Here is a 25,061-nt window from a genome sequence, read left to right as displayed (position 1 = left end):
ATCAACTCATAACTGTTGTTAAAACACCGTATTATGAACGTTACCCCTAATACTCACACATCATCATAGCACAGACATCACACACACACACAGCACACATCATCATCATAGCACACACACAGCACACACCATCATCATAGCACACAGGACACATCACAAATCATGACCACACAGCACACATCATCTGGCTCTGGCACGTCACCACCATCACCCCTGGTCACTGTTGGTATGGTCCCGGCACGCCGCCCTCTAAGCCGTGCGCCGTGGTCACGTGGCCGCCGCCGCCGCTGCTGCTGCTGCCCGTTGCTCCCGACTCTCCTCCGCTCTTCCACTCGAGCCAGCCCAGGTAGGAACCAGCCGCGTACAGCAGCGTGCAGAGCAGGGCGAAGAACTGTGTGGTGGCACGGGCGGGTGGGTGAAAGGGCGCTCGAATGAATCGGCGGAGTTGAGTGAACGGGTCAGTTGGTGGGTGGGTGAGCGGGGTGTCCCCTCTTCTAGAATGACGCGAGGGAGGGGAGGGGCGTTAGAATGAACGAGTGGAATGAATGAGTGCATGAATGAGGGGAGGGGCGTTAGAATGAACGAGTGAATGAATGAGTGCATGAATGAACGGGTCAGTGTGTGGGTGAGTGGTCGACTCTTTTAGAAGGGGGAGGGGGGGCGTTCAAATGAACGAGTGAAACATGAATGATAGTGAATGAATTAACGGACGAGTGAGTGGTTCACTTTTTTGAGGATGACGTCACGGCAGCGAGGGGGACGTTAGAATGAATGAGTGGTGGCCCCGGCTGACCTAGGAGGCGTTAGCCACCTCGCCTGATACGTAGGAGGTTCGTGGGTTCGATCCTGACCTTGACGATGCCTGCTGCTGCTGTAGATAGAAGCTGCTTGGACATGTGCTGGGATGGGCATGCGGTGGTTGGCTGGGCATGCTGCGGCTATATGACCCAGCCAACCCCAGCCTCCTAGCCCTGCCGTACGAACTCACCCTAACCAGCGTCCCAAGTGAAGCTCCCTTGGGGTTTGGGGGAGGGGGGATACTTCACGTCGTCTCAAGGTGTGCACGTAGCCTGGCACAAGCGCCGCGGTGACGTCGCCCCCAACGCTTAGTGGCGAGCGGCCTTCTGTCGTGGCTTGCGTTGCTGCGCTTACAGACTGTGGCAACGCCAATTCAACAATTCCTGCTCACGGCAACGAACACCAGCGACGATTATTTGAACCGGGGTCTCCCCTAGGTCGACTGAACCTCAAATGGGTGCCTGCGAAGTAAACATCGCTATTCGGGAGAGACAAAGGCGGCCGGGGCGTTGGTGCTGGCCACCTACCCCCTCGTGTGCCACAGTGCTGGGCTTCATAGGTGCTGCTCCCCATACTCATAGAGACCCATAGACCCACAGAGACCCATACTCATAGAGACTCATAGACCCACAGAGACCCATACTCATAGAGACCTATAGACCCACAGAGACCCATCCTCATTGAGACCCATAGACCCACAGAGACCCATACTCATAGAGACTCATAGACCCACAGAGACCCATACTCATAGAGACCTATAGACCCACAGAGACCCATACTCATAGAGACCCATAGACCCACAGAGACCCATACTCATAGAGACCCATATACTCACAGAAACCCATACTCATAGAGACCCATAGACCCACAGAGACCCATACTCATAGAGACCCATAGACCCACAGAGACCCAAACTCATAGAGACCCATAGACCCACAGAGACCCATACTCATAGAGACCCATAGACCCACAGAGACCCAAACTCATAGAGACCCATAGACCCACAGAGACCCATACTCATAGAGACCCATAGACCCACAGAGACCCATTCTCATAGAGACTCATAGACCCACAGAGACCCATACTCATAGAGACCCATAGACCCACAGAGACCCATACTCATAGAGACCCATAGACCCACAGAGACCCATACTCATAGAGACCCATAGAACTACAGAGACCCATACTCATAGAGACCCATAGACCCACAGAGACCCATACTCATAGAGACTCATAGACCCACAGAGACCCATACTCATAGAGACCCATAGACCCACAGAGACCCATACTCATACAGACCCATAGACCCACAGAGACCCATAGTCATAGAGACCCATAGACCCACAGAGACCCATACTCATAGAGACCCATAGACCCACAGAGACCCATACTCATACAGACCCATAGACCCACAGAGACCCATAGTCATAGAGACCCATAGACCCACAGAGTCCCATACTGATAGAGACCCATAGACCCACAGAGACCCATACTCATAGAGACCCATAGAACTACAGAGACCCATACTCATAGAGACCCATAGACCCACAGAGACCCATACTCATACAGACCCATAGACCCACAGAGACCCATACTCATAGAGACCCATAGACCCACAGAGACCCATACTCATAGAGACCCATAGACCCACAGAGTCCCATACTCATAGAGACCCATAGACCCACAGAGACCCATACTCATAGAGACCCATAGACCCACAGAGACCCATACTCATAGAGACCCATAGACCCACAGAGACCCATACTCATAGAGACCCATAGACCCACAGAGACCCATACTCATAGAGACCCATAGGCCCACAGAGACCCATACTCATACAGACCCATAGACCCACAGAGACCCATACTCATAGAGACCCATAGACCCACAGAGACCCATACTCATACAGACCCATAGAACTACAGAGACCCATACTCATAGAGACCCATAGAACTACAGAGACCCACAACAACCCACAGAGACCCATGCTTAAACTATACTATTTTTTATACAGGTAGGAACAACAGGTTCCACGCTGCCCACCAGGGATTAATTGTCTGTCTATGTCGTGCAAATCCGGAATTCCATCCGCATAATTTGACTGCCATCTAGCGGGTAATGACAGTATTTGTGCTCTATAACAGTCAAGTACGACTGATCATTCTGAACACATACCTGCATCAACAAACACTTGCATCAGTGACTTCTAACTTTCGCTGACTGCAGGAATTCACATTGTTTGGCTCTTTCGGTAAAGTCACGTCGGTGGAAAAAAAATAAAAAAATCTAAAAAAATCACAAGAACCAAAAACTCACACGACGTTTCGATCGCAACACAAGCGGCCGTCATCATTTACGAAACAGCAGGCGTCGTCAGGGTCGGGATCGAACCCACGACCTCCCGTATACCAGGCAAAGTAGTTAACATCTCGCCACTAACAGCACTTGCCCCGCCCCCCAACAGTCTGTCACAGGCTAACACGTTGGGAGATCTTTGTCTTTGTCTCTACACGTTGTGAGATCTTTGTCTTTGTGTCTACATGATGGGAGATCTTTGTCTTTGTGTCTACACGTTGGGAGATCTTTGTCTTTGTGCCTACACGTTGTGAGATCTTTGTCTTTGTGTCTACATGATGGGAGATCTTTGTCTTTGTGTCTACACGTTGGGAGATCTTTGTCTTTGTGTCTACACGTTGTGAGATATTTGTCTTTGTGTCTACACGTTGTGAGATCTTTGTCTTTGTGTCTACACGTTGTGAGATCTTTGTCTTTGTCTCTACACGATGGGAGATCTTTGTCTTTGTGTCTACACGTTGTGAGATCTTTGTCTTTGTGTCTACACGATGTGAGATCTTTATCTTTGTCTCTACACGTTGGGAGATCTTTGTCTTTGTCTCTACACGATGGAAGATCTTTGTCTTTGTGTCTACACGTTGGGAGATCTTTGTCTTTGTGTCTACACGTTGTGAGATCTTTGTCTTTGTCTCTACACGATGGGAGATCTTTGTCTTTGTGTCTACACGATGGGAGATCTTTGTCTTTGTGTCTACACGTTGTGAGAACTTTGTCTTTGTCTCTACACGATGTGAGATCTTTGTCTTTGTCTCTACACATTGGGAGATCTTTGTCTTTGTCTCTACACGTTGGGAGATCTTTGTCTTTGTCTCTACACGATGGGAGATCTTTGTCTTTGTCTCTACACATTGGGAGATCTTTGTCTTTGTGTCTACACGTTGGGAGATTTTTGTCTTTGTGTCTACACGTTGTGAGATCTTTGTCTTTGTGTCTACACGATGGGAGATCTTTGTCTTTGTCTCTACACGTTGGGAGATCTTTGTCTTTGTCTCTACACGTTGGGAGATCTTTGTCTTTGTGTCTACACGATGGGAGATCTTTGTCTTTGTGTCTACACGATGTGAGATCTTTGTCTTTGTGTCTACACGTTGTGAGATCTTTGTCTTTGTGTCTACACGTTGGGAGATCTTTGTCTTTGTGTCTACACGATGGGAGATCTTTGTCTTTGTCTCTACACGTTGTGAGATCTTTGTCTTTGTCTCTACACGATGTGAGATCTTTGTCTTTGTCTCTACACGATGGGAGATCTTTGTCTTTGTGTCTACACGTTGTGAGATCTTTGTCTTTGTCTCTACACGTTGTGAGATCTTTGTCTTTGTCTCTACACGTTGTGAGATCTTTGTCTTTGTGTCTACACGATGGGAGATCTTTGTCTTTGTGTCTACACGATGTGAGATCTTTGTCTTTGTGTCTACACGTTGGGAGATCTTTGTCTTTGTGTCTACACGTTGTGAGATCTTTGTCTTTGTGTCTACACGATGTGAGATCTTTGTCTTTGTGTCTACACGTTGGGAGATCTTTGTCTTTGTGTCTACACGATGGGAGATCTTTGTCTTTGTCTCTACACGTTGGGAGATCTTTGTCTTTGTGTCTACACGTTGTGAGATCTTTGTCTTTGTGTCTACACGTTGTGAGATCTTTGTCTTTGTGTCTACACGATGGGAGATCTTTGTCTTTGTGTCTACACGATGTGAGATCTTTGTCTTTGTGTCTACACGATGGGAGATCTTTGTCTTTGTGTCTACACATTGGGAGATCTTTGTCTTTGTGTCTACACGATGGGAGATCTTTGTCTTTGTCTCTACACGTTGGGAGATCTTTGTCTTTGTGTCTACACGTTGTGAGATCTTTGTCTTTGTGTCTACACGTTGTGAGATCTTTGTCTTTGTGTCTACACGATGGGAGATATTTGTCTTTGTGTCTACACGATGTGAGATCTTTGTCTTTGTGTCTACACGATGGGAGATCTTTGTCTTTGTGTCTACACATTGGGAGATCTTTGTCTTTGTCTCTACACGATGGGAGATCTTTGTCTTTGTGTCTACACGTTGTGAGATCTTTGTCTTTGTCTCTACACGATGGGAGATATTTGTCTTTGTGTCTACACGATGGGAGATCTTTGTCTTTGTGTCTACACGTTGGGAGATCTTTGTCTTTGTGTCTACACATTGGGAGATCTTTGTCTTTGTCTCTACACGATGGGAGATCTTTGTCTTTGTGTCTACACGTTGTGAGATCTTTGTCTTTGTGTCTACACGTTGTGAGATCTTTGTCTTTGTGTCTACACGTTGGGAGATCTTTGTCTTTGTGTCTACACGTTGTGAGATCTTTGTCTTTGTGTCTACACATTGTGAGATCTTTGTCTTTGTGTCTACACGTTGTGAGATCTTTGTCTTTGTGTCTACACGATGTGAGATCTTTGTCTTTGTCTCTACACGTTGTGAGATCTTTGTCTTTGTGTCTACACGATGTGAGATCTTTGTCTTTGTGTCTACACGTTGTGAGATCTTTGTCTTTGTCTCTACACGTTGTGAGATATTTGTCTTTGTCTCTACACGTTGGGAGATCTTTGTCTTTGTCTCTACACGATGGGAGATCTTTGTCTTTGTCTCTACACGATGGGAGATCTTTGTCTTTGTGTCTACACGATGGGAGATCTTTGTCTTTGTCTCTACACGTTGTGAGATCTTTGTCTTTGTGTCTACACGATGGGAGATCTTTGTCTTTGTGTCTACACGTTGTGAGATCTTTGTCTTTGTCTCTACACGATGTGAAATCTTTGTCTTTGTGTCTACACGATGGGAGATCTTTGTCTTTGTGTCTACACGTTGTGAGATCTTTGTCTTTGTCTCTACACGATGGGAGATCTTTGTCTTTGTCTCTACACGATGTGAGATCTTTGTCTTTGTGTCTACACGATGGGAGATCTTTGTCTTTGTCTCTATACGTTGGGAGATCTTTGTCTTTGTCTCTACACGTTGTGAGATCTTTGTCTGTGTCTCTACACGATGTGAGATCTTTGTCTTTGTGTCTACACGATGGGAGATCTTGGTCTTTGTGTCTACACGTTGGGAGATCTTTGTCTTTGTCTCTACACGTTGGGAGATCTTTGTCTTTGTCTCTACACGATGGGAGATCTTTGTCTTTGTCTCTACACGTTGTGAGATCTTTGTCTTTGTCTCTACACGTTGGGAGATCTTTGTCTTTGTCTCTACACATTGTGAGATCTTTGTCTTTGTGTCTACACGTTGTGAGATCTTTGTCTTTGTGTCTACATGATGTGAGATCTTTGTCTTTGTGTCTACACGTTGTGAGATCTTTGTCTTTGTGTCTACACGATGTGAGATCTTTGTCTTTGTGTCTACAGGTTGTGAGATCTTTGTCTTTGTGTCTACACGTTGTGAGATCTTTGTCTTTGTGTCTACACGTTGTGAGATCTTTGTCTTTGTGTCTACACGATGGGAGATCTTTGTCTTTGTGTCTACACGTTGGGAGATCTTTGTCTTTGTCTCTACACGATGGGAGATCTTTGTTTTTGTGTCTACACGTTGTGAGATCTTTGTCTTTGTGTCTACACGATGGGAGATCTTTGTCTTTGTGTCTACACGTTGTGAGATCTTTGTCTTTGTGTCTACACGATGTGAGATCTTTGTCTTTGTCTCTACACGATGGGAGATCTTTGTCTTTGTCTCTACACGATGGGAGATCTTTGTCTTTGTGTCTACACGTTGTGAGATCTTTGTCTTTGTCTCTACACGATGGGAGATCTTTGTCTTTGTCTCTACACGTTGGGAGATCTTTGTCTTTGTGTCTACACGATGTGAGATCTTTGTCTTTGTCTCTACACGTTGTGAGATCTTTGTCTTTGTCTCTACACGATGGGAGATCTTTGTGTTTGTGACTACACGTTGTGAGATCTTTGTCTTTGTGTCTACACGTTGGGAGATCTTTGTCTTTGTCTCTACACGTTGGGAGATCTTTGTCTTTGTGACTACACGTTGTGAGATCATTGTCTTTGTCTCTACACGTTGGGAGATCTTTGTCTTTGTGTCTACACGTTGGGAGATCTTTGTCTTTGTGTCTACACATTGTGAGATCTTTGTCTTTGTGTCTACACGTTGTGATATCTTTGTCTTTGTGTCTACACGTTGGGAGATCTTTGTCTTTGTGTCTACACGTTGTGAGATCTTTGTCTTTGTGTCTACACGTTGGGAGATCTTTGTCTTTGTCTCTACACGTTGGGAGATCTTTGTCTTTGTCTCTACACGATGGGAGATCTTTGTCTTTGTCTCTACACGTTGGGAGATCTTTGTCTTTGTGTCTACACGATGGGAGATCTTTGTCTTTGTGTCTACACGATGGGAGATCTTTGTCTTTGTGTCTACACGATGGGAGATCTTTGTCTTTGTGTCTACACGATGGGAGATCTTTGTCTCTGTCTCTACACGTTGTGAGATCTTTGTCTTTGTGTCTACACGTTGTGAGATCTTTGTCTTTGTCTCTACACGTTGTGAGATCTTTGTCTCTGTCTCTACACGTTGTGAGATCTTTGTCTTTGTGTCTACACGTTGTGAGATCTTTGTCTTTGTGTCTACACGTTGTGAGATCTTTGTCTTTGTGTCTACACGATGGGAGATCTTTGTCTTTGTCTCTACACGATGGGAGATCTTTGTCTTTGTGTCTACACGATGGGAGATCTTTGTCTTTGTGTCTACACGTTGTGAGATCTTTGTCTTTGTGTCTACACGTTGTGAGATCTTTGTCTTTGTGTCTACACGTTGTGAGATCTTTGTCTTTGTCTCTACACGTTGTGAGATCTTTGTCTTTGTCTCTACACGTTGTGAGATCTTTGTCTTTGTGTCTACACGTTGTGAGATCTTTGTCTTTGTGTCTACACGTTGGGAGATCTTTGTCTTTGTGTCTACACATTGTAAGATCTTTGTCTTTGTGTCTACACGTTGTGATATCTTTGTCTTTGTGTCTACACGTTGGGAGATCTTTGTCTTTGTGTCTACACGTTGTGAGATCTTTGTCTTTGTGTCTACACGTTGGGAGATCTTTGTCTTTGTCTCTACACGTTGGGAGATCTTTGTCTTTGTGTCTACACGATGGGAGATCTTTGTCTTTGTGTCTACACGATGTGAGATCTTTGTCTTTGTGTCTACACGTTGTGAGATCTTTGTCTTTGTCTCTACACGTTGTGAGATCTTTGTCTCTGTCTCTACACGTTGTGAGATCTTTGTCTTTGTGTCTACACGTTGTGAGATCTTTGTCTTTGTGTCTACACGTTGTGAGATCTTTGTCTTTGTGTCTACACGATGGGAGATCTTTGTCTTTGTCTCTACACGATGGGAGATCTTTGTCTTTGTGTCTACACGATGGGAGATCTTTGTCTTTGTGTCTACACGTTGTGAGATCTTTGTCTTTGTGTCTACACGTTGTGAGATCTTTGTCTTTGTGTCTACACGTTGTGAGATCTTTGTCTTTGTCTCTACACGTTGTGAGATCTTTGTCTTTGTCTCTACACGTTGTGAGATCTTTGTCTTTGTGTCTACACGTTGTGAGATCTTTGTCTTTGTGTCTACACGTTGTGAGATCTTTTTCTTTGTGTCTACACGATGTGAGATCTTTGTCTTTGTGTCTACAGGTTGTGAGATCTTTGTCTTTGTGTCTACACGTTGTGAGATCTTTGTCTTTGTGTCTACACGTTGTGAGATCTTTGTCTTTGTGTCTACACGATGTGAGATCTTTGTCTTTGTCTCTACACGATGGGAGATCTTTGTCTTTGTCTCTACACGATGGGAGATCTTTGTCTTTGTGTCTACACGTTGTGAGATCTTTGTCTTTGTCTCTACACGATGGGAGATCTTTGTCTTTGTCTCTACACGTTGGGAGATCTTTGTCTTTGTGACTACACGTTGTGAGATCTTTGTCTTTGTGTCTACACGTTGGGAGATCTTTGTCTTTGTCTCTACACGTTGGGAGATCTTTGTCTTTGTGACTACACGTTGTGAGATCTTTGTCTTTGTCTCTACACGTTGTGATATCTTTGTCTTTGTGTCTACACGTTGGGAGATCTTTGTCTTTGTGTCTACACGTTGTGAGATCTTTGTCTTTGCGTCTACACGTTGGGAGATCTTTGTCTTTGTCTCTACACGATGGGAGATCTTTGTCTTTGTCTCTACACGTTGGGAGATCTTTGTCTTTGTGTCTACACGTTGTGAGATCTTTGTCTTTGTGTCTACACGTTGTGAGATCTTTGTCTTTGTGTCTACACGATGTGAGATCTTTGTCTTTGTGTCTACAGGTTGTGAGATCTTTGTCTTTGTGTCTACACGATGTGAGATCTTTGTCTTTGTGTCTACACGATGGGAGATCTTTGTCTTTGTGTCTACACATTGGGAGATCTTTGTCTTTGTGTCTACACGATGGGAGATCTTTGTCTTTGTCTCTACACGTTGGGAGATCTTTGTCTTTGTGTCTACACGTTGTGAGATCTTTGTCTTTGTGTCTACACGTTGTGAGATCTTTGTCTTTGTGTCTACACGATGGGAGATATTTGTCTTTGTGTCTACACGATGTGAGATCTTTGTCTTTGTGTCTACACGATGGGAGATCTTTGTCTTTGTGTCTACACATTGGGAGATCTTTGTCTTTGTCTCTACACGATGGGAGATCTTTGTCTTTGTGTCTACACGTTGTGAGATCTTTGTCTTTGTCTCTACACGATGGGAGATATTTGTCTTTGTGTCTACACGATGGGAGATCTTTGTCTTTGTGTCTACACGTTGGGAGATCTTTGTCTTTGTGTCTACACATTGGGAGATCTTTGTCTTTGTCTCTACACGATGGGAGATCTTTGTCTTTGTGTCTACACGTTGTGAGATCTTTGTCTTTGTGTCTACACGTTGTGAGATCTTTGTCTTTGTGTCTACACGTTGGGAGATCTTTGTCTTTGTGTCTACACGTTGTGAGATCTTTGTCTTTGTGTCTACACATTGTGAGATCTTTGTCTTTGTGTCTACACGTTGTGAGATCTTTGTCTTTGTGTCTACACGATGTGAGATCTTTGTCTTTGTCTCTACACGTTGTGAGATCTTTGTCTTTGTGTCTACACGATGTGAGATCTTTGTCTTTGTGTCTACACGTTGTGAGATCTTTGTCTTTGTCTCTACACGTTGTGAGATATTTGTCTTTGTCTCTACACGTTGGGAGATCTTTGTCTTTGTCTCTACACGATGGGAGATCTTTGTCTTTGTCTCTACACGATGGGAGATCTTTGTCTTTGTGTCTACACGATGGGAGATCTTTGTCTTTGTCTCTACACGTTGTGAGATCTTTGTCTTTGTGTCTACACGATGGGAGATCTTTGTCTTTGTGTCTACACGTTGTGAGATCTTTGTCTTTGTCTCTACACGATGTGAAATCTTTGTCTTTGTGTCTACACGATGGGAGATCTTTGTCTTTGTGTCTACACGTTGTGAGATCTTTGTCTTTGTCTCTACACGATGGGAGATCTTTGTCTTTGTCTCTACACGATGTGAGATCTTTGTCTTTGTGTCTACACGATGGGAGATCTTTGTCTTTGTCTCTATACGTTGGGAGATCTTTGTCTTTGTCTCTACACGTTGTGAGATCTTTGTCTGTGTCTCTACACGATGTGAGATCTTTGTCTTTGTGTCTACACGATGGGAGATCTTGGTCTTTGTGTCTACACGTTGGGAGATCTTTGTCTTTGTCTCTACACGTTGGGAGATCTTTGTCTTTGTCTCTACACGATGGGAGATCTTTGTCTTTGTCTCTACACGTTGATCTTTGTCTTTGTGTCTACACGTTGTGAGATCTTTGTCTTTGTGTCTACATGATGTGAGATCTTTGTCTTTGTGTCTACACGTTGTGAGATCTTTGTCTTTGTGTCTACACGATGTGAGATCTTTGTCTTTGTGTCTACAGGTTGTGAGATCTTTGTCTTTGTGTCTACACGTTGTGAGATCTTTGTCTTTGTGTCTACACGTTGTGAGATCTTTGTCTTTGTGTCTACACGATGGGAGATCTTTGTCTTTGTGTCTACACGTTGGGAGATCTTTGTCTTTGTCTCTACACGATGGGAGATCTTTGTTTTTGTGTCTACACGTTGTGAGATCTTTGTCTTTGTGTCTACACGATGGGAGATCTTTGTCTTTGTGTCTACACGTTGTGAGATCTTTGTCTTTGTGTCTACACGATGTGAGATCTTTGTCTTTGTCTCTACACGATGGGAGATCTTTGTCTTTGTCTCTACACGATGGGAGATCTTTGTCTTTGTGTCTACACGTTGTGAGATCTTTGTCTTTGTCTCTACACGATGGGAGATCTTTGTCTTTGTCTCTACACGTTGGGAGATCTTTGTCTTTGTGTCTACACGATGTGAGATCTTTGTCTTTGTCTCTACACGTTGTGAGATCTTTGTCTTTGTCTCTACACGATGGGAGATCTTTGTGTTTGTGACTACACGTTGTGAGATCTTTGTCTTTGTGTCTACACGTTGGGAGATCTTTGTCTTTGTCTCTACACGTTGGGAGATCTTTGTCTTTGTGACTACACGTTGTGAGATCATTGTCTTTGTCTCTACACGTTGGGAGATCTTTGTCTTTGTGTCTACACGTTGGGAGATCTTTGTCTTTGTGTCTACACATTGTGAGATCTTTGTCTTTGTGTCTACACGTTGTGATATCTTTGTCTTTGTGTCTACACGTTGGGAGATCTTTGTCTTTGTGTCTACACGTTGTGAGATCTTTGTCTTTGTGTCTACACGTTGGGAGATCTTTGTCTTTGTCTCTACACGTTGGGAGATCTTTGTCTTTGTCTCTACACGATGGGAGATCTTTGTCTTTGTCTCTACACGTTGGGAGATCTTTGTCTTTGTGTCTACACGATGGGAGATCTTTGTCTTTGTGTCTACACGATGGGAGATCTTTGTCTTTGTGTCTACACGATGGGAGATCTTTGTCTTTGTGTCTACACGATGGGAGATCTTTGTCTCTGTCTCTACACGTTGTGAGATCTTTGTCTTTGTGTCTACACGTTGTGAGATCTTTGTCTTTGTCTCTACACGTTGTGAGATCTTTGTCTCTGTCTCTACACGTTGTGAGATCTTTGTCTTTGTGTCTACACGTTGTGAGATCTTTGTCTTTGTGTCTACACGTTGTGAGATCTTTGTCTTTGTGTCTACACGATGGGAGATCTTTGTCTTTGTCTCTACACGATGGGAGATCTTTGTCTTTGTGTCTACACGATGGGAGATCTTTGTCTTTGTGTCTACACGTTGTGAGATCTTTGTCTTTGTGTCTACACGTTGTGAGATCTTTGTCTTTGTGTCTACACGTTGTGAGATCTTTGTCTTTGTCTCTACACGTTGTGAGATCTTTGTCTTTGTCTCTACACGTTGTGAGATCTTTGTCTTTGTGTCTACACGTTGTGAGATCTTTGTCTTTGTGTCTACACGTTGGGAGATCTTTGTCTTTGTGTCTACACATTGTAAGATCTTTGTCTTTGTGTCTACACGTTGTGATATCTTTGTCTTTGTGTCTACACGTTGGGAGATCTTTGTCTTTGTGTCTACACGTTGTGAGATCTTTGTCTTTGTGTCTACACGTTGGGAGATCTTTGTCTTTGTCTCTACACGTTGGGAGATCTTTGTCTTTGTGTCTACACGATGGGAGATCTTTGTCTTTGTGTCTACACGATGTGAGATCTTTGTCTTTGTGTCTACACGTTGTGAGATCTTTGTCTTTGTCTCTACACGTTGTGAGATCTTTGTCTCTGTCTCTACACGTTGTGAGATCTTTGTCTTTGTGTCTACACGTTGTGAGATCTTTGTCTTTGTGTCTACACGTTGTGAGATCTTTGTCTTTGTGTCTACACGATGGGAGATCTTTGTCTTTGTCTCTACACGATGGGAGATCTTTGTCTTTGTGTCTACACGATGGGAGATCTTTGTCTTTGTGTCTACACGTTGTGAGATCTTTGTCTTTGTGTCTACACGTTGTGAGATCTTTGTCTTTGTGTCTACACGTTGTGAGATCTTTGTCTTTGTCTCTACACGTTGTGAGATCTTTGTCTTTGTCTCTACACGTTGTGAGATCTTTGTCTTTGTGTCTACACGTTGTGAGATCTTTGTCTTTGTGTCTACACGTTGTGAGATCTTTTTCTTTGTGTCTACACGATGTGAGATCTTTGTCTTTGTGTCTACAGGTTGTGAGATCTTTGTCTTTGTGTCTACACGTTGTGAGATCTTTGTCTTTGTGTCTACACGTTGTGAGATCTTTGTCTTTGTGTCTACACGATGTGAGATCTTTGTCTTTGTCTCTACACGATGGGAGATCTTTGTCTTTGTCTCTACACGATGGGAGATCTTTGTCTTTGTGTCTACACGTTGTGAGATCTTTGTCTTTGTCTCTACACGATGGGAGATCTTTGTCTTTGTCTCTACACGTTGGGAGATCTTTGTCTTTGTGACTACACGTTGTGAGATCTTTGTCTTTGTGTCTACACGTTGGGAGATCTTTGTCTTTGTCTCTACACGTTGGGAGATCTTTGTCTTTGTGACTACACGTTGTGAGATCTTTGTCTTTGTCTCTACACGTTGTGATATCTTTGTCTTTGTGTCTACACGTTGGGAGATCTTTGTCTTTGTGTCTACACGTTGTGAGATCTTTGTCTTTGCGTCTACACGTTGGGAGATCTTTGTCTTTGTCTCTACACGATGGGAGATCTTTGTCTTTGTCTCTACACGTTGGGAGATCTTTGTCTTTGTGTCTACACGATGGGAGATCTTTGTCTTTGTGTCTACACGATGGGAGATCTTTGTCTTTGTGTCTACACGATGGGAGATCTTTGTCTTTGTGTCTACACGATGGGAGATCTTTGTCTCTGTCTCTACACGTTGTGAGATCTTTGTCTTTGTGTCTACACGTTGTGAGATCTTTGTCTTTGTCTCTACACGTTGTGAGATCTTTGTCTCTGTCTCTACACGTTGTGAGATCTTTGTCTTTGTGTCTACACGTTGTGAGATCTTTGTCTTTGTGTCTACACGTTGTGAGATCTTTGTCTTTGTCTCTACACGTTGTGATATCTTTGTCTTTGTGTCTACACGTTGGGAGATCTTTGTCTTTGTGTCTACACGTTGTGAGATCTTTGTCTTTGTGTCTACACGTTGGGAGATCTTTGTCTTTGTCTCTACACGATGGGAGATCTTTGTCTTTGTCTCTACACGTTGGGAGATCTTTGTCTTTGTGTCTACACGATGGGAGATCTTTGTCTTTGTGTCTACACGATGGGAGATCTTTGTCTTTGTGTCTACACGATGGGAGATCTTTGTCTTTGTGTCTACACGATGGGAGATCTTTGTCTCTGTCTCTACACGTTGTGAGATCTTTGTCTTTGTGTCTACACGTTGTGAGATCTTTGTCTTTGTCTCTACACGTTGTGAGATCTTTGTCTCTGTCTCTACACGTTGTGAGATCTTTGTCTTTGTGTCTACACGTTGTGAGATCTTTGTCTTTGTGTCTACACGTTGTGAGATCTTTGTCTTTGTGTCTACACGATGGGAGATCTTTGTCTTTGTCTCTACACGATGGGAGATCTTTGTCTTTGTGTCTACACGATGGGAGATCTTTGTCTTTGTGTCTACACGTTGTGAGATCTTTGTCTTTGTGTCTACACGTTGTGAGATCTTTGTCTTTGTGTCTACACGTTGTGAGATCTTTGTCTTTGTCTCTACACGTTGTGAGATCTTTGTCTTTGTCTCTACACGTTGTGAGATCTTTGTCTTTGTGTCTACACGTTGTGAGATCTTTGTCTTTGTGTCTACACGTTGTGAGATCTTTGTCTTTGTCTCTACACGTTGTGAGATCTTTGTCTTTGTCTCTACACGTTGTGAGATCTTTGTCTTTGTGTCTACACGTTGTGAGATCTTTGTCTTTGTGTCTACACGTTGGGAGATCTTTGTCTTTGTGTCTACACATTGTGAGATCTTTGTCTTTGTGTCTACACGTTGTGATATCTTTGTCTTTGTGTCTACACGTTGGGAGATCTTTGTCTTTGTGTCTACACGTTGTGAGATCTTTGTCTTTGTGTCTACACGTTGGGAGATCTTTGTCTTTGTCTCTACACGTTGGGAGATCTTTGTCTTTGTGTCTACACGATGGGAGATCTTTGTCTTTGTGTCTACACGATGTGAGATCTTTGTCTTTGTGTCTACACGTTGTGAGATCTTTGTCTTTGTCTCTACACGTTGTGAGATCTTTGTCTCTGTGTCTACACGTTGTGAGATCTTTGTCTTTGTCTCTACACGTTGTGAGATCTTTGTCTTTGTCTCTACACGTTGTGAGATCTTTGTCTTTGTGTCTACACGATGGGAGAGCTTTGTCTTTGTCTCTACACGTTGTGAGATCTTTGTCTTTGTGTCTACACGTTGTGAGATCTTTGTCTTTGTGTCTACACGATGTGAGATCTTTGTCTTTGTGTCTACACGTTGTGAGATCTTTGTCTTTGTCTCTACACGTTGTGAGATCTTTGTCTCTGTGTCTACACGTTGTGAGATCTTTGTCTTTGTCTCTACACGTTGTGAGATCTTTGTCTTTGTCTCTACACGTTGTGAGATCTTTGTCTTTGTGTCTACACGATGGGAGAGCTTTGTCTTTGTCTCTACACGTTGTGAGATCTTTGTCTTTGTGTCTACACGTTGTGAGATCTTTGTCTTTGTGTCTACACGATGTGAGATCTTTGTCTTTGTGTCTACAGGTTGTGAGATCTTTGTCTTTGTGTCTACACGTTGTGAGATCTTTGTCTTTGTGTCTACACGTTGTGAGATCTTTGTCTTTGTGTCTACACGATGGGAGATCTTTGTCTTTGTGTCTACACGTTGGGAGATCTTTGTCTTTGTCTCTACACGATGGGAGATCTTTGTTTTTGTGTCTACACGTTGTGAGATCTTTGTCTTTGTGTCTACACGATGGGAGATCTTTGTCTTTGTGTCTACACGTTGTGAGATCTTTGTCTTTGTGTCTACACGATGTGAGATCTTTGTCTCTACACGATGGGAGATCTTTGTCTTTGTCTCTACACGATGGGAGATCTATGTCTTTGTGTCTACACGTTGTGAGATCTTTGTCTTTGTCTCTACACGATGGGAGATCTTTGTCTTTGTGTCTACACGTTGTGAGATCTTTGTCTTTGTCTCTACACGATGGGAGATCTTTGTCTTTGTCTCTACACGTTGTGAGATCTTTGTCTTTGTCTCTACACGATGGGAGATCTTTGTCTTTGTGACTACACGTTGTGAGATCTTTGTCTTTGTGTCTACACGTTGGGAGATCTTTGTCTTTGTCTCTACACGTTGGGAGATCTTTGTCTTTGTGACTACACGTTGTGAGATCTTTGTCTTTGTCTCTACACGTTGGGAGATCTTTGTCTTTGTGTCTACACGTTGGGAGATCTTTGTCTTTGTGTCTACACATTGTGAGATCTTTGTCTTTGTGTCTACACGTTGTGATATCTTTGTCTTTGTGTCTACACGTTGGGAGATCTTTGTCTTTGTGTCTACACGTTGTGAGATCTTTGTCTTTGTGTCTACACGTTGGGAGATCTTTGTCTTTGTCTCTACACGTTGGGAGATCTTTGTCTTTGTCTCTACACGTTGAGAGATCTTTGTCTTTGTGACTACACGTTGTGAGATCTTTGTCTTTGTCTCTACACGTTGTGATATCTTTGTCTTTGTGTCTACACGTTGGGAGATCTTTGTCTTTGTGTCTACACGTTGTGAGATCTTTGTCTTTGTGTCTACACGTTGGGAGATCTTTGTCTTTGTCTCTACACGATGGGAGATCTTTGTCTTTGTCTCTACACGTTGGGAGATCTTTGTCTTTGTGTCTACACGATGGGAGATCTTTGTCTTTGTGTCTACACGATGGGAGATCTTTGTCTTTGTGTCTACACGATGGGAGATCTTTGTCTTTGTGTCTACACGATGGGAGATCTTTGTCTCTGTCTCTACACGTTGTGAGATCTTTGTCTTTGTGTCTACACGTTGTGAGATCTTTGTCTTTGTCTCTACACGTTGTGAGATCTTTGTCTCTGTCTCTACACGTTGTGAGATCTTTGTCTTTGTGTCTACACGTTGTGAGATCTTTGTCTTTGTGTCTACACGTTGTGAGATCTTTGTCTTTGTCTCTACACGTTGTGATATCTTTGTCTTTGTGTCTACACGTTGGGAGATCTTTGTCTTTGTGTCTACACGTTGTGAGATCTTTGTCTTTGTGTCTACACGTTGGGAGATCTTTGTCTTTGTCTCTACACGATGGGAGATCTTTGTCTTTGTCTCTACACGTTGGGAGATCTTTGTCTTTGTGTCTACACGATGGGAGATCTTTGTCTTTGTGTCTACACGATGGGAGATCTTTGTCTTTGTGTCTACACGATGGGAGATCTTTGTCTTTGTGTCTACACGATGGGAGATCTTTGTCTCTGTCTCTACACGTTGTGAGATCTTTGTCTTTGTGTCTACACGTTGTGAGATCTTTGTCTTTGTCTCTACACGTTGTGAGATCTTTGTCTCTGTCTCTACACGTTGTGAGATCTTTGTCTTTGTGTCTACACGTTGTGAGATCTTTGTCTTTGTGTCTACACGTTGTGAGATCTTTGTCTTTGTGTCTACACGATGGGAGATCTTTGTCTTTGTCTCTACACGATGGGAGATCTTTGTCTTTGTGTCTACACGATGGGAGATCTTTGTCTTTGTGTCTACACGTTGTGAGATCTTTGTCTTTGTGTCTACACGTTGTGAGATCTTTGTCTTTGTGTCTACACGTTGTGAGATCTTTGTCTTTGTCTCTACACGTTGTGAGATCTTTGTCTTTGTCTCTACACGTTGTGAGATCTTTGTCTTTGTGTCTACACGTTGTGAGATCTTTGTCTTTGTGTCTACACGTTGTGAGATCTTTGTCTTTGTGTCTACACGTTGTGAGATCTTTGTCTTTGTCTCTACACGTTGGGAGATCTTTGTCTTTGTCTCTACACGATGGGAGATCTTTGTCTTTGTCTCTACACGTTGGGAGATCTTTGTCTTTGTGTCTACACGATGGGAGATCTTTGTCTTTGTGTCTACACGATGGGAGATCTTTGTCTTTGTGTCTACACGATGGGAGATCTTTGTCTTTGTGTCTACACGATGGGAGATCTTTGTCTCTGTCTCTACACGTTGTGAGATCTTTGTCTTTGTGTCTACACGTTGTGAGATCTTTGTCTTTGTCTCTACACGTTGTGAGATCTTTGTCTCTGTCTCTACACGTTGTGAGATCTTTGTCTTTGTGTCTACACGTTGTGAGATCTTTGTCTTTGTGTCTACACGTTGTGAGATCTTTGTCTTTGTCTCTACACGTTGTGATATCTTTGTCTTTGTGTCTACACGTTGGGAGATCTTTGTCTTTGTGTCTACACGTTGTGAGATCTTTGTCTTTGTGTCTACACGTTGGGAGATCTTTGTCTTTGTCTCTACACGATGGGAGATCTTTGTCTTTGTCTCTACACGTTGGGAGATCTTTGTCTTTGTGTCTACACGATGGGAGATCTTTGTCTTTGTGTCTACACGATGGGAGATCTTTGTCTTTGTGTCTACACGATGGGAGATCTTTGTCTTTGTGTCTACACGATGGGAGATCTTTGTCTCTGTCTCTACACGTTGTGAGATCTTTGTCTTTGTGTCTACACGTTGTGAGATCTTTGTCTTTGTCTCTACACGTTGTGAGATCTTTGTCTCTGTCTCTACACGTTGTGAGATCTTTGTCTTTGTGTCTACACGTTGTGAGATCTTTGTCTTTGTGTCTACACGTTGTGAGATCTTTGTCTTTGTGTCTACACGATGGGAGATCTTTGTCTTTGTCTCTACACGATGGGAGATCTTTGTCTTTGTGTCTACACGATGGGAGATCTTTGTCTTTGTGTCTACACGTTGTGAGATCTTTGTCTTTGTGTCTACACGTTGTGAGATCTTTGTCTTTGTGTCTACACGTTGTGAGATCTTTGTCTTTGTCTCTACACGTTGTGAGATCTTTGTCTTTGTCTCTACACGTTGTGAGATCTTTGTCTTTGTGTCTACACGTTGTGAGATCTTTGTCTTTGTGTCTACACGTTGTGAGATCTTTGTCTTTGTCTCTACACGTTGTGAGATCTTTGTCTTTGTCTCTACACGTTGTGAGATCTTTGTCTTTGTGTCTACACGTTGTGAGATCTTTGTCTTTGTGTCTACACGTTGGGAGATCTTTGTCTTTGTGTCTACACATTGTGAGATCTTTGTCTTTGTGTCTACACGTTGTGATATCTTTGTCTTTGTGTCTACACGTTGGGAGATCTTTGTCTTTGTGTACACGTTGTGAGATCTTTGTCTTTGTGTCTACACGTTGGGAGATCTTTGTCTTTGTCTCTACACGTTGGGAGATCTTTGTCTTTGTGTCTACACGATGGGAGATCTTTGTCTTTGTGTCTACACGATGTGAGATCTTTGTCTTTGTGTCTACACGTTGTGAGATCTTTGTCTTTGTCTCTACACGTTGTGAGATCTTTGTCTCTGTGTCTACACGTTGTGAGATCTTTGTCTTTGTCTCTACACGTTGTGAGATCTTTGTCTTTGTCTCTACACGTTGTGAGATCTTTGTCTTTGTGTCTACACGATGGGAGAGCTTTGTCTTTGTCTCTACACGTTGTGAGATCTTTGTCTTTGTGTCTACACGTTGTGAGATCTTTGTCTTTGTGTCTACACGATGTGAGATCTTTGTCTTTGTGTCTACACGTTGTGAGATCTTTGTCTTTGTCTCTACACGTTGTGAGATCTTTGTCTCTGTGTCTACACGTTGTGAGATCTTTGTCTTTGTCTCTACACGTTGTGAGATCTTTGTCTTTGTCTCTACACGTTGTGAGATCTTTGTCTTTGTGTCTACACGATGGGAGAGCTTTGTCTTTGTCTCTACACGTTGTGAGATCTTTGTCTTTGTGTCTACACGTTGTGAGATCTTTGTCTTTGTGTCAACACGATGTGAGATCTTTGTCTTTGTGTCTACAGGTTGTGAGATCTTTGTCTTTGTGTCTACACGTTGTGAGATCTTTGTCTTTGTGTCTACACGTTGTGAGATCTTTGTCTTTGTGTCTACACGATGGGAGATCTTTGTCTTTGTGTCTACACGTTGGGAGATCTTTGTCTTTGTCTCTACACGATGGGAGATCTTTGTTTTTGTGTCTACACGTTGTGAGATCTTTGTCTTTGTGTCTACACGATGGGAGATCTTTGTCTTTGTGTCTACACGTTGTGAGATCTTTGTCTTTGTGTCTACACGATGTGAGATCTTTGTCTCTACACGATGGGAGATCTTTGTCTTTGTCTCTACACGATGGGAGATCTTTGTCTTTGTGTCTACACGTTGTGAGATCTTTGTCTTTGTCTCTACACGATGGGAGATCTTTGTCTTTGTGTCTACACGTTGTGAGATCTTTGTCTTTGTCTCTACACGATGGGAGATCTTTGTCTTTGTCTCTACACGTTGTGAGATCTTTGTCTTTGTCTCTACACGATGGGAGATCTTTGTCTTTGTGACTACACGTTGTGAGATCTTTGTCTTTGTGTCTACACGTTGGGAGATCTTTGTCTTTGTCTCTACACGTTGGGAGATCTTTGTCTTTGTGACTACACGTTGTGAGATCTTTGTCTTTGTCTCTACACGTTGGGAGATCTTTGTCTTTGTGTCTACACGTTGGGAGATCTTTGTCTTTGTGTCTACACATTGTGAGATCTTTGTCTTTGTGTCTACACGTTGTGATATCTTTGTCTTTGTGTCTACACGTTGGGAGATCTTTGTCTTTGTGTCTACACGTTGTGAGATCTTTGTCTTTGTGTCTACACGTTGGGAGATCTTTGTCTTTGTCTCTACACGTTGGGAGATCTTTGTCTTTGTCTCTACACGATGGGAGATCTTTGTCTTTGTCTCTACACGTTGGGAGATATTTGTCTTTGTGTCTACACGATGGGAGATCTTTGTCTTTGTGTCTACACGATGGGAGATCTTTGTCTTTGTGTCTACACGATGGGAGATCTTTGTCTTTGTGTCTACACGATGGGAGATCTTTGTCTCTGTCTCTACACGTTGTGAGATCTTTGTCTTTGTGTCTACACGTTGTGAGATCTTTGTCTTTGTCTCTACACGTTGTGAGATCTTTGTCTCTGTCTCTACACGTTGTGAGATCTTTGTCTTTGTGTCTACACGTTGTGAGATCTTTGTCTTTGTGTCTACACGTTGTGAGATCTTTGTCTTTGTGTCTACACGATGGGAGATCTTTGTCTTTGTCTCTACACGATGGGAGATCTTTGTCTTTGTGTCTACACGATGGGAGATCTTTGTCTTTGTGTCTACACGTTGTGAGATCTTTGTCTTTGTGTCTACACGTTATGAGATCTTTGTCTTTGTGTCTGCACGTTGTGAGATCTTTGTCTCTACACGTTGTGAGATCTTTGTCTTTGTCTCTACACGTTGTGAGATCTTTGTCTTTGTGTCTACACGTTGTGAGATCTTTGTCTTTGTGTCTACACGTTGGGAGATCTTTGTCTTTGTGTCTACACATTGTGAGATCTTTGTCTTTGTGTCTACACGTTGTGATATCTTTGCTTTGTCTTTGTGTCTACACGTTGGGAGATCTTTGTCTTTGTGTCTACACGTTGTGAGATCTTTGTCTTTGTGTCTACACGTTGGGAGATCTTTGTCTTTGTCTCTACACGTTGGGAGATCTTTGTCTTTGTGTCTACACGATGGGAGATCTTTGTCTTTGTGTCTACACGATGTGAGATCTTTGTCTTTGTGTCTACACGTTGTGAGATCTTTGTCTTTGTCTCTACACGTTGTGAGATCTTTGTCTCTGTCTCTACACGTTGTGAGATCTTTGTCTTTGTGTCTACACGTTGTGAGATCTTTGTCTTTGTGTCTACACGTTGTGAGATCTTTGTCTTTGTGTCTACACGATGGGAGATCTTTGTCTTTGTCTCTACACGATGGGAGATCTTTGTCTTTGTGTCTACACGATGGGAGATCTTTGTCTTTGTGTCTACACGTTGTGAGATCTTTGTCTTTGTGTCTACACGTTGTGAGATCTTTGTCTTTGTGTCTACACGTTGTGAGATCTTTGTCTTTGTCTCTACACGTTGTGAGATCTTTGTCTTTGTCTCTACACGTTGTGAGATCTTTGTCTTTGTGTCTACACGTTGTGAGATCTTTGTCTTTGTGTCTACACGTTGGGAGATCTTTGTCTTTGTGTCTACACATTGTGAGATCTTTGTCTTTGTGTCTACACGTTGTGATATCTTTGTATTTGTGTCTACACGTTGGGAGATCTTTGTCTTTGTGTCTACACGTTGTGAGATCTTTGTCTTTGTGTCTACACGATGGGAGATCTTTGTCTTTGTCTCTACACGTTGTGAGATCTTTGTCTTTGTGTCTACACGTTGTGAGATCTTTGTCTTTGTCTCTACACGATGGGAGATCTTTGTCTTTGTCTCTACACGTTGGGAGATCTTTGTCTTTGTGTCTACACGATGGGAGATCTTTGTCTTTGTCTCTACACATTGGGAGATCTTTGTCTTTGTGTCTACACATTGGGAGATCTTTGTCTTTGTGTCTACACGTTGTGAGATCTTTGTCTTTGTCTCTACACGATGGGAGATCTTTGTCTTTGTCTCTACACGATGGGAGGTCTTTGTCTTTGTGTCTACACGATGGGAGATCTTTGTCTTTGTCTCTACACGATGGGAGATCTTTGTCTTTGTGTCTACACATTGGGAGATCTTTGTCTTTGTGTCTACACGATGGGAGATCTTTGTCTTTGTGTCTACACGATGGGAGATCTTTGTCTTTGTGTCTACACGATGGGAGATCTTTGTCTCTGTCTCTACACGTTGTGAGATCTTTGTCTTTGTGTCTACACGTTGTGAGATCTTTGTCTTTGTCTCTACACGTTGTGAGATCTTTGTCTCTGTCTCTACACGTTGTGAGATCTTTGTCTTTGTGTCTACACGTTGTGAGATCTTTGTCTTTGTGTCTACACGTTGTGAGATCTTTGTCTTTGTCTCTACACGATGGGAGATCTTTGTCTTTGTCTCTACACGTTGTGAGATCTTTGTCTTTGTCTCTACACGTTGTGAGATCTTTGTCTTTGTGTCTACACGATGGGAGATCTTTGTCTTTGTGTCTACACGTTGTGAGATCTTTGTCTTTGTGTCTACACGATGGGAGATCTTTGTCTTTGTGTCTACACGTTGTGAGATCTTTGTCTTTGTGTCTACACGTTGGGAGATCTTTTTCTTTGTGTCTACACGTTGGGAGCTCTTTGTCTCTGACGATGGAACTGGCCATGTCGCCTGCCATCTCTACCGTCGATGCAGCCCAGCGATTGTAGACGGAAGGGACGCCCGATGCCAACCGGACCGAGGCTGCGTCCGTGATGAACGCCGTGAGATACATGACAGCCGACAGGGCATCCAGACACAGGACCTGCACGAGCCACACACACACACAATAAATATCCCTCCCTGTAGCCTTTAACAGACTGTTTGGGCAAGTGCTGTTAGGGGCCGTCCATAAATGACGTCACGCACCTAGGGGTGGAGGGGGGGGGGTCAGATATTTGTGACGGGGAGGGGGTGGGGGTGAGAAATGTGACGTCACATCAAAATGCGCAACTTTAAATAAATATAGACAACACGTTCTACTTATTTAAATAGACTTTTTTTTATAAATATTTTATCCTACAACATCAGAGTGCAGCGCCACATTAAATACGCACTACAATGACAAATAGTTTAAAGCGATTTGAAGCATGTTTTATTTTTGGGGGGCGGGGCGGGCAGAGCTTTGTGACCTCATATTTGAGGGGGGTGGGAGGTCTGACTTTTTGTGACGCGGTGTGACTAGGGAGGGAGGGGGCTGTAAAAAATCGTCCAAAATCGCGTGACGTCATCAACTACCTCGCCTGGTACACAGGAGGTCGTGGGTTTGAGCCCGACCCTGACGCCTGCTGCTGTATATTTACTTTCAAACACACACACACGTGCGCATGAGCACACACACACACATAAACACGCCCTGCGGGAGGCTGTGACTCACAGAGGATCGCTCCACTGAACAAAGTAGTGACGTGCTTCAGTTTGCCGGTACGAGTTCGCAAAGTCGATGTTAAAAATAATGCCATGGATGCTGGTTCATCAGTGAGGGTTTTCATAAGTGTGGGTGTTCATATGTGCGGGTGTTCATATGTGCGGGTGGTGTTCGTAAGTGTGGGTGGTGTGCGTAAGTGTGGGTGGTGTGCGTAAGTGCGGGTGTTCTTAAGTGCGAGTGGTGTTCGTAAGTGCAGGAATTCGTAAGTGCGGATGTTCGTAAGCGCGGGTGTTCATTAGCATGGGTGTTCGTGAGCGCGGGTGGGTGTTTTCTTAAGCAAGGGTGTTCATAAGTGAGGGTGTTCGTAAGTGTGGGTGGTGTTCGTAAGCGTGAATGTTGTTCGTAAGTGCAGGAATTCGTAGGTGCGGATGTTCGTAAGCGCGGGTGTTCATTAGCATGGGTGTTTGTAAGCATGGGTGGTGTTCGTAAGTGTGAATGTTGTTCGTAAGTGCGAGTGGTGTTCGTAAGTGTGAATGTTGTTCGTAAGTGCGAATGTTATATTCTTAGTTTTTTCGGTAAAGTCACGTTGAAGAGAAACAACAAAATAACAAAATATATATATAAAACAATAAAAAATTCTCACGACGTTTCGACCATAACTCAAACGGTCATCATCAGGTGTGTCGGTTTGCATAAATTTATTTTGAAAACGGCATATGTATTTATTTATATATATAAAAA

At 43.1% G+C, this 25,061-nt stretch overlaps 1 protein-coding gene and 1 long non-coding RNA gene across 3 annotated transcripts in view; one reads left to right on the top strand and one right to left on the bottom strand.

The window, feature by feature from the left end:
• Nucleotides 1-217: 217 nt before the first annotated feature.
• The window catches only part of LOC142906302 (plasmolipin-like), a 35,086-nt gene continuing 10,242 nt past the window's right edge, over nt 218-25,061 (bottom strand). For both annotated transcript variants that reach the window (XM_076053845.1, XM_076053844.1), the window contains exons 4-5: nt 23,598-23,717; nt 218-391 (exon numbers count right to left, since the gene is read on the bottom strand). In XM_076053845.1, coding sequence (XP_075909960.1) covers nt 218-391; nt 23,598-23,717 — 294 coding nt within the window. The remainder of the gene's footprint in view (nt 392-23,597; nt 23,718-25,061) is intronic.
• Nucleotides 261-25,061, top strand: part of LOC142906303 (uncharacterized) — a 52,903-nt gene continuing 28,102 nt past the window's right edge. Inside the window, exon 1 of the long non-coding RNA XR_012930139.1 lies at nt 261-346. This is a non-coding gene — a long non-coding RNA (uncharacterized LOC142906303). The remainder of the gene's footprint in view (nt 347-25,061) is intronic.

The sequence above is a fragment of the Petromyzon marinus genome, chromosome 63, assembly GCF_048934315.1.
Source record: "Petromyzon marinus isolate PM22_M1 ecotype Great Lakes invasive population chromosome 63, UKy_Petmar_22M1.pri1.0, whole genome shotgun sequence".
In the NCBI taxonomy this organism is placed as follows: domain Eukaryota; kingdom Metazoa; phylum Chordata; class Hyperoartia; order Petromyzontiformes; family Petromyzontidae; genus Petromyzon; species Petromyzon marinus.
This window is presented reverse-complemented; position numbering and strand designations above follow the sequence as displayed.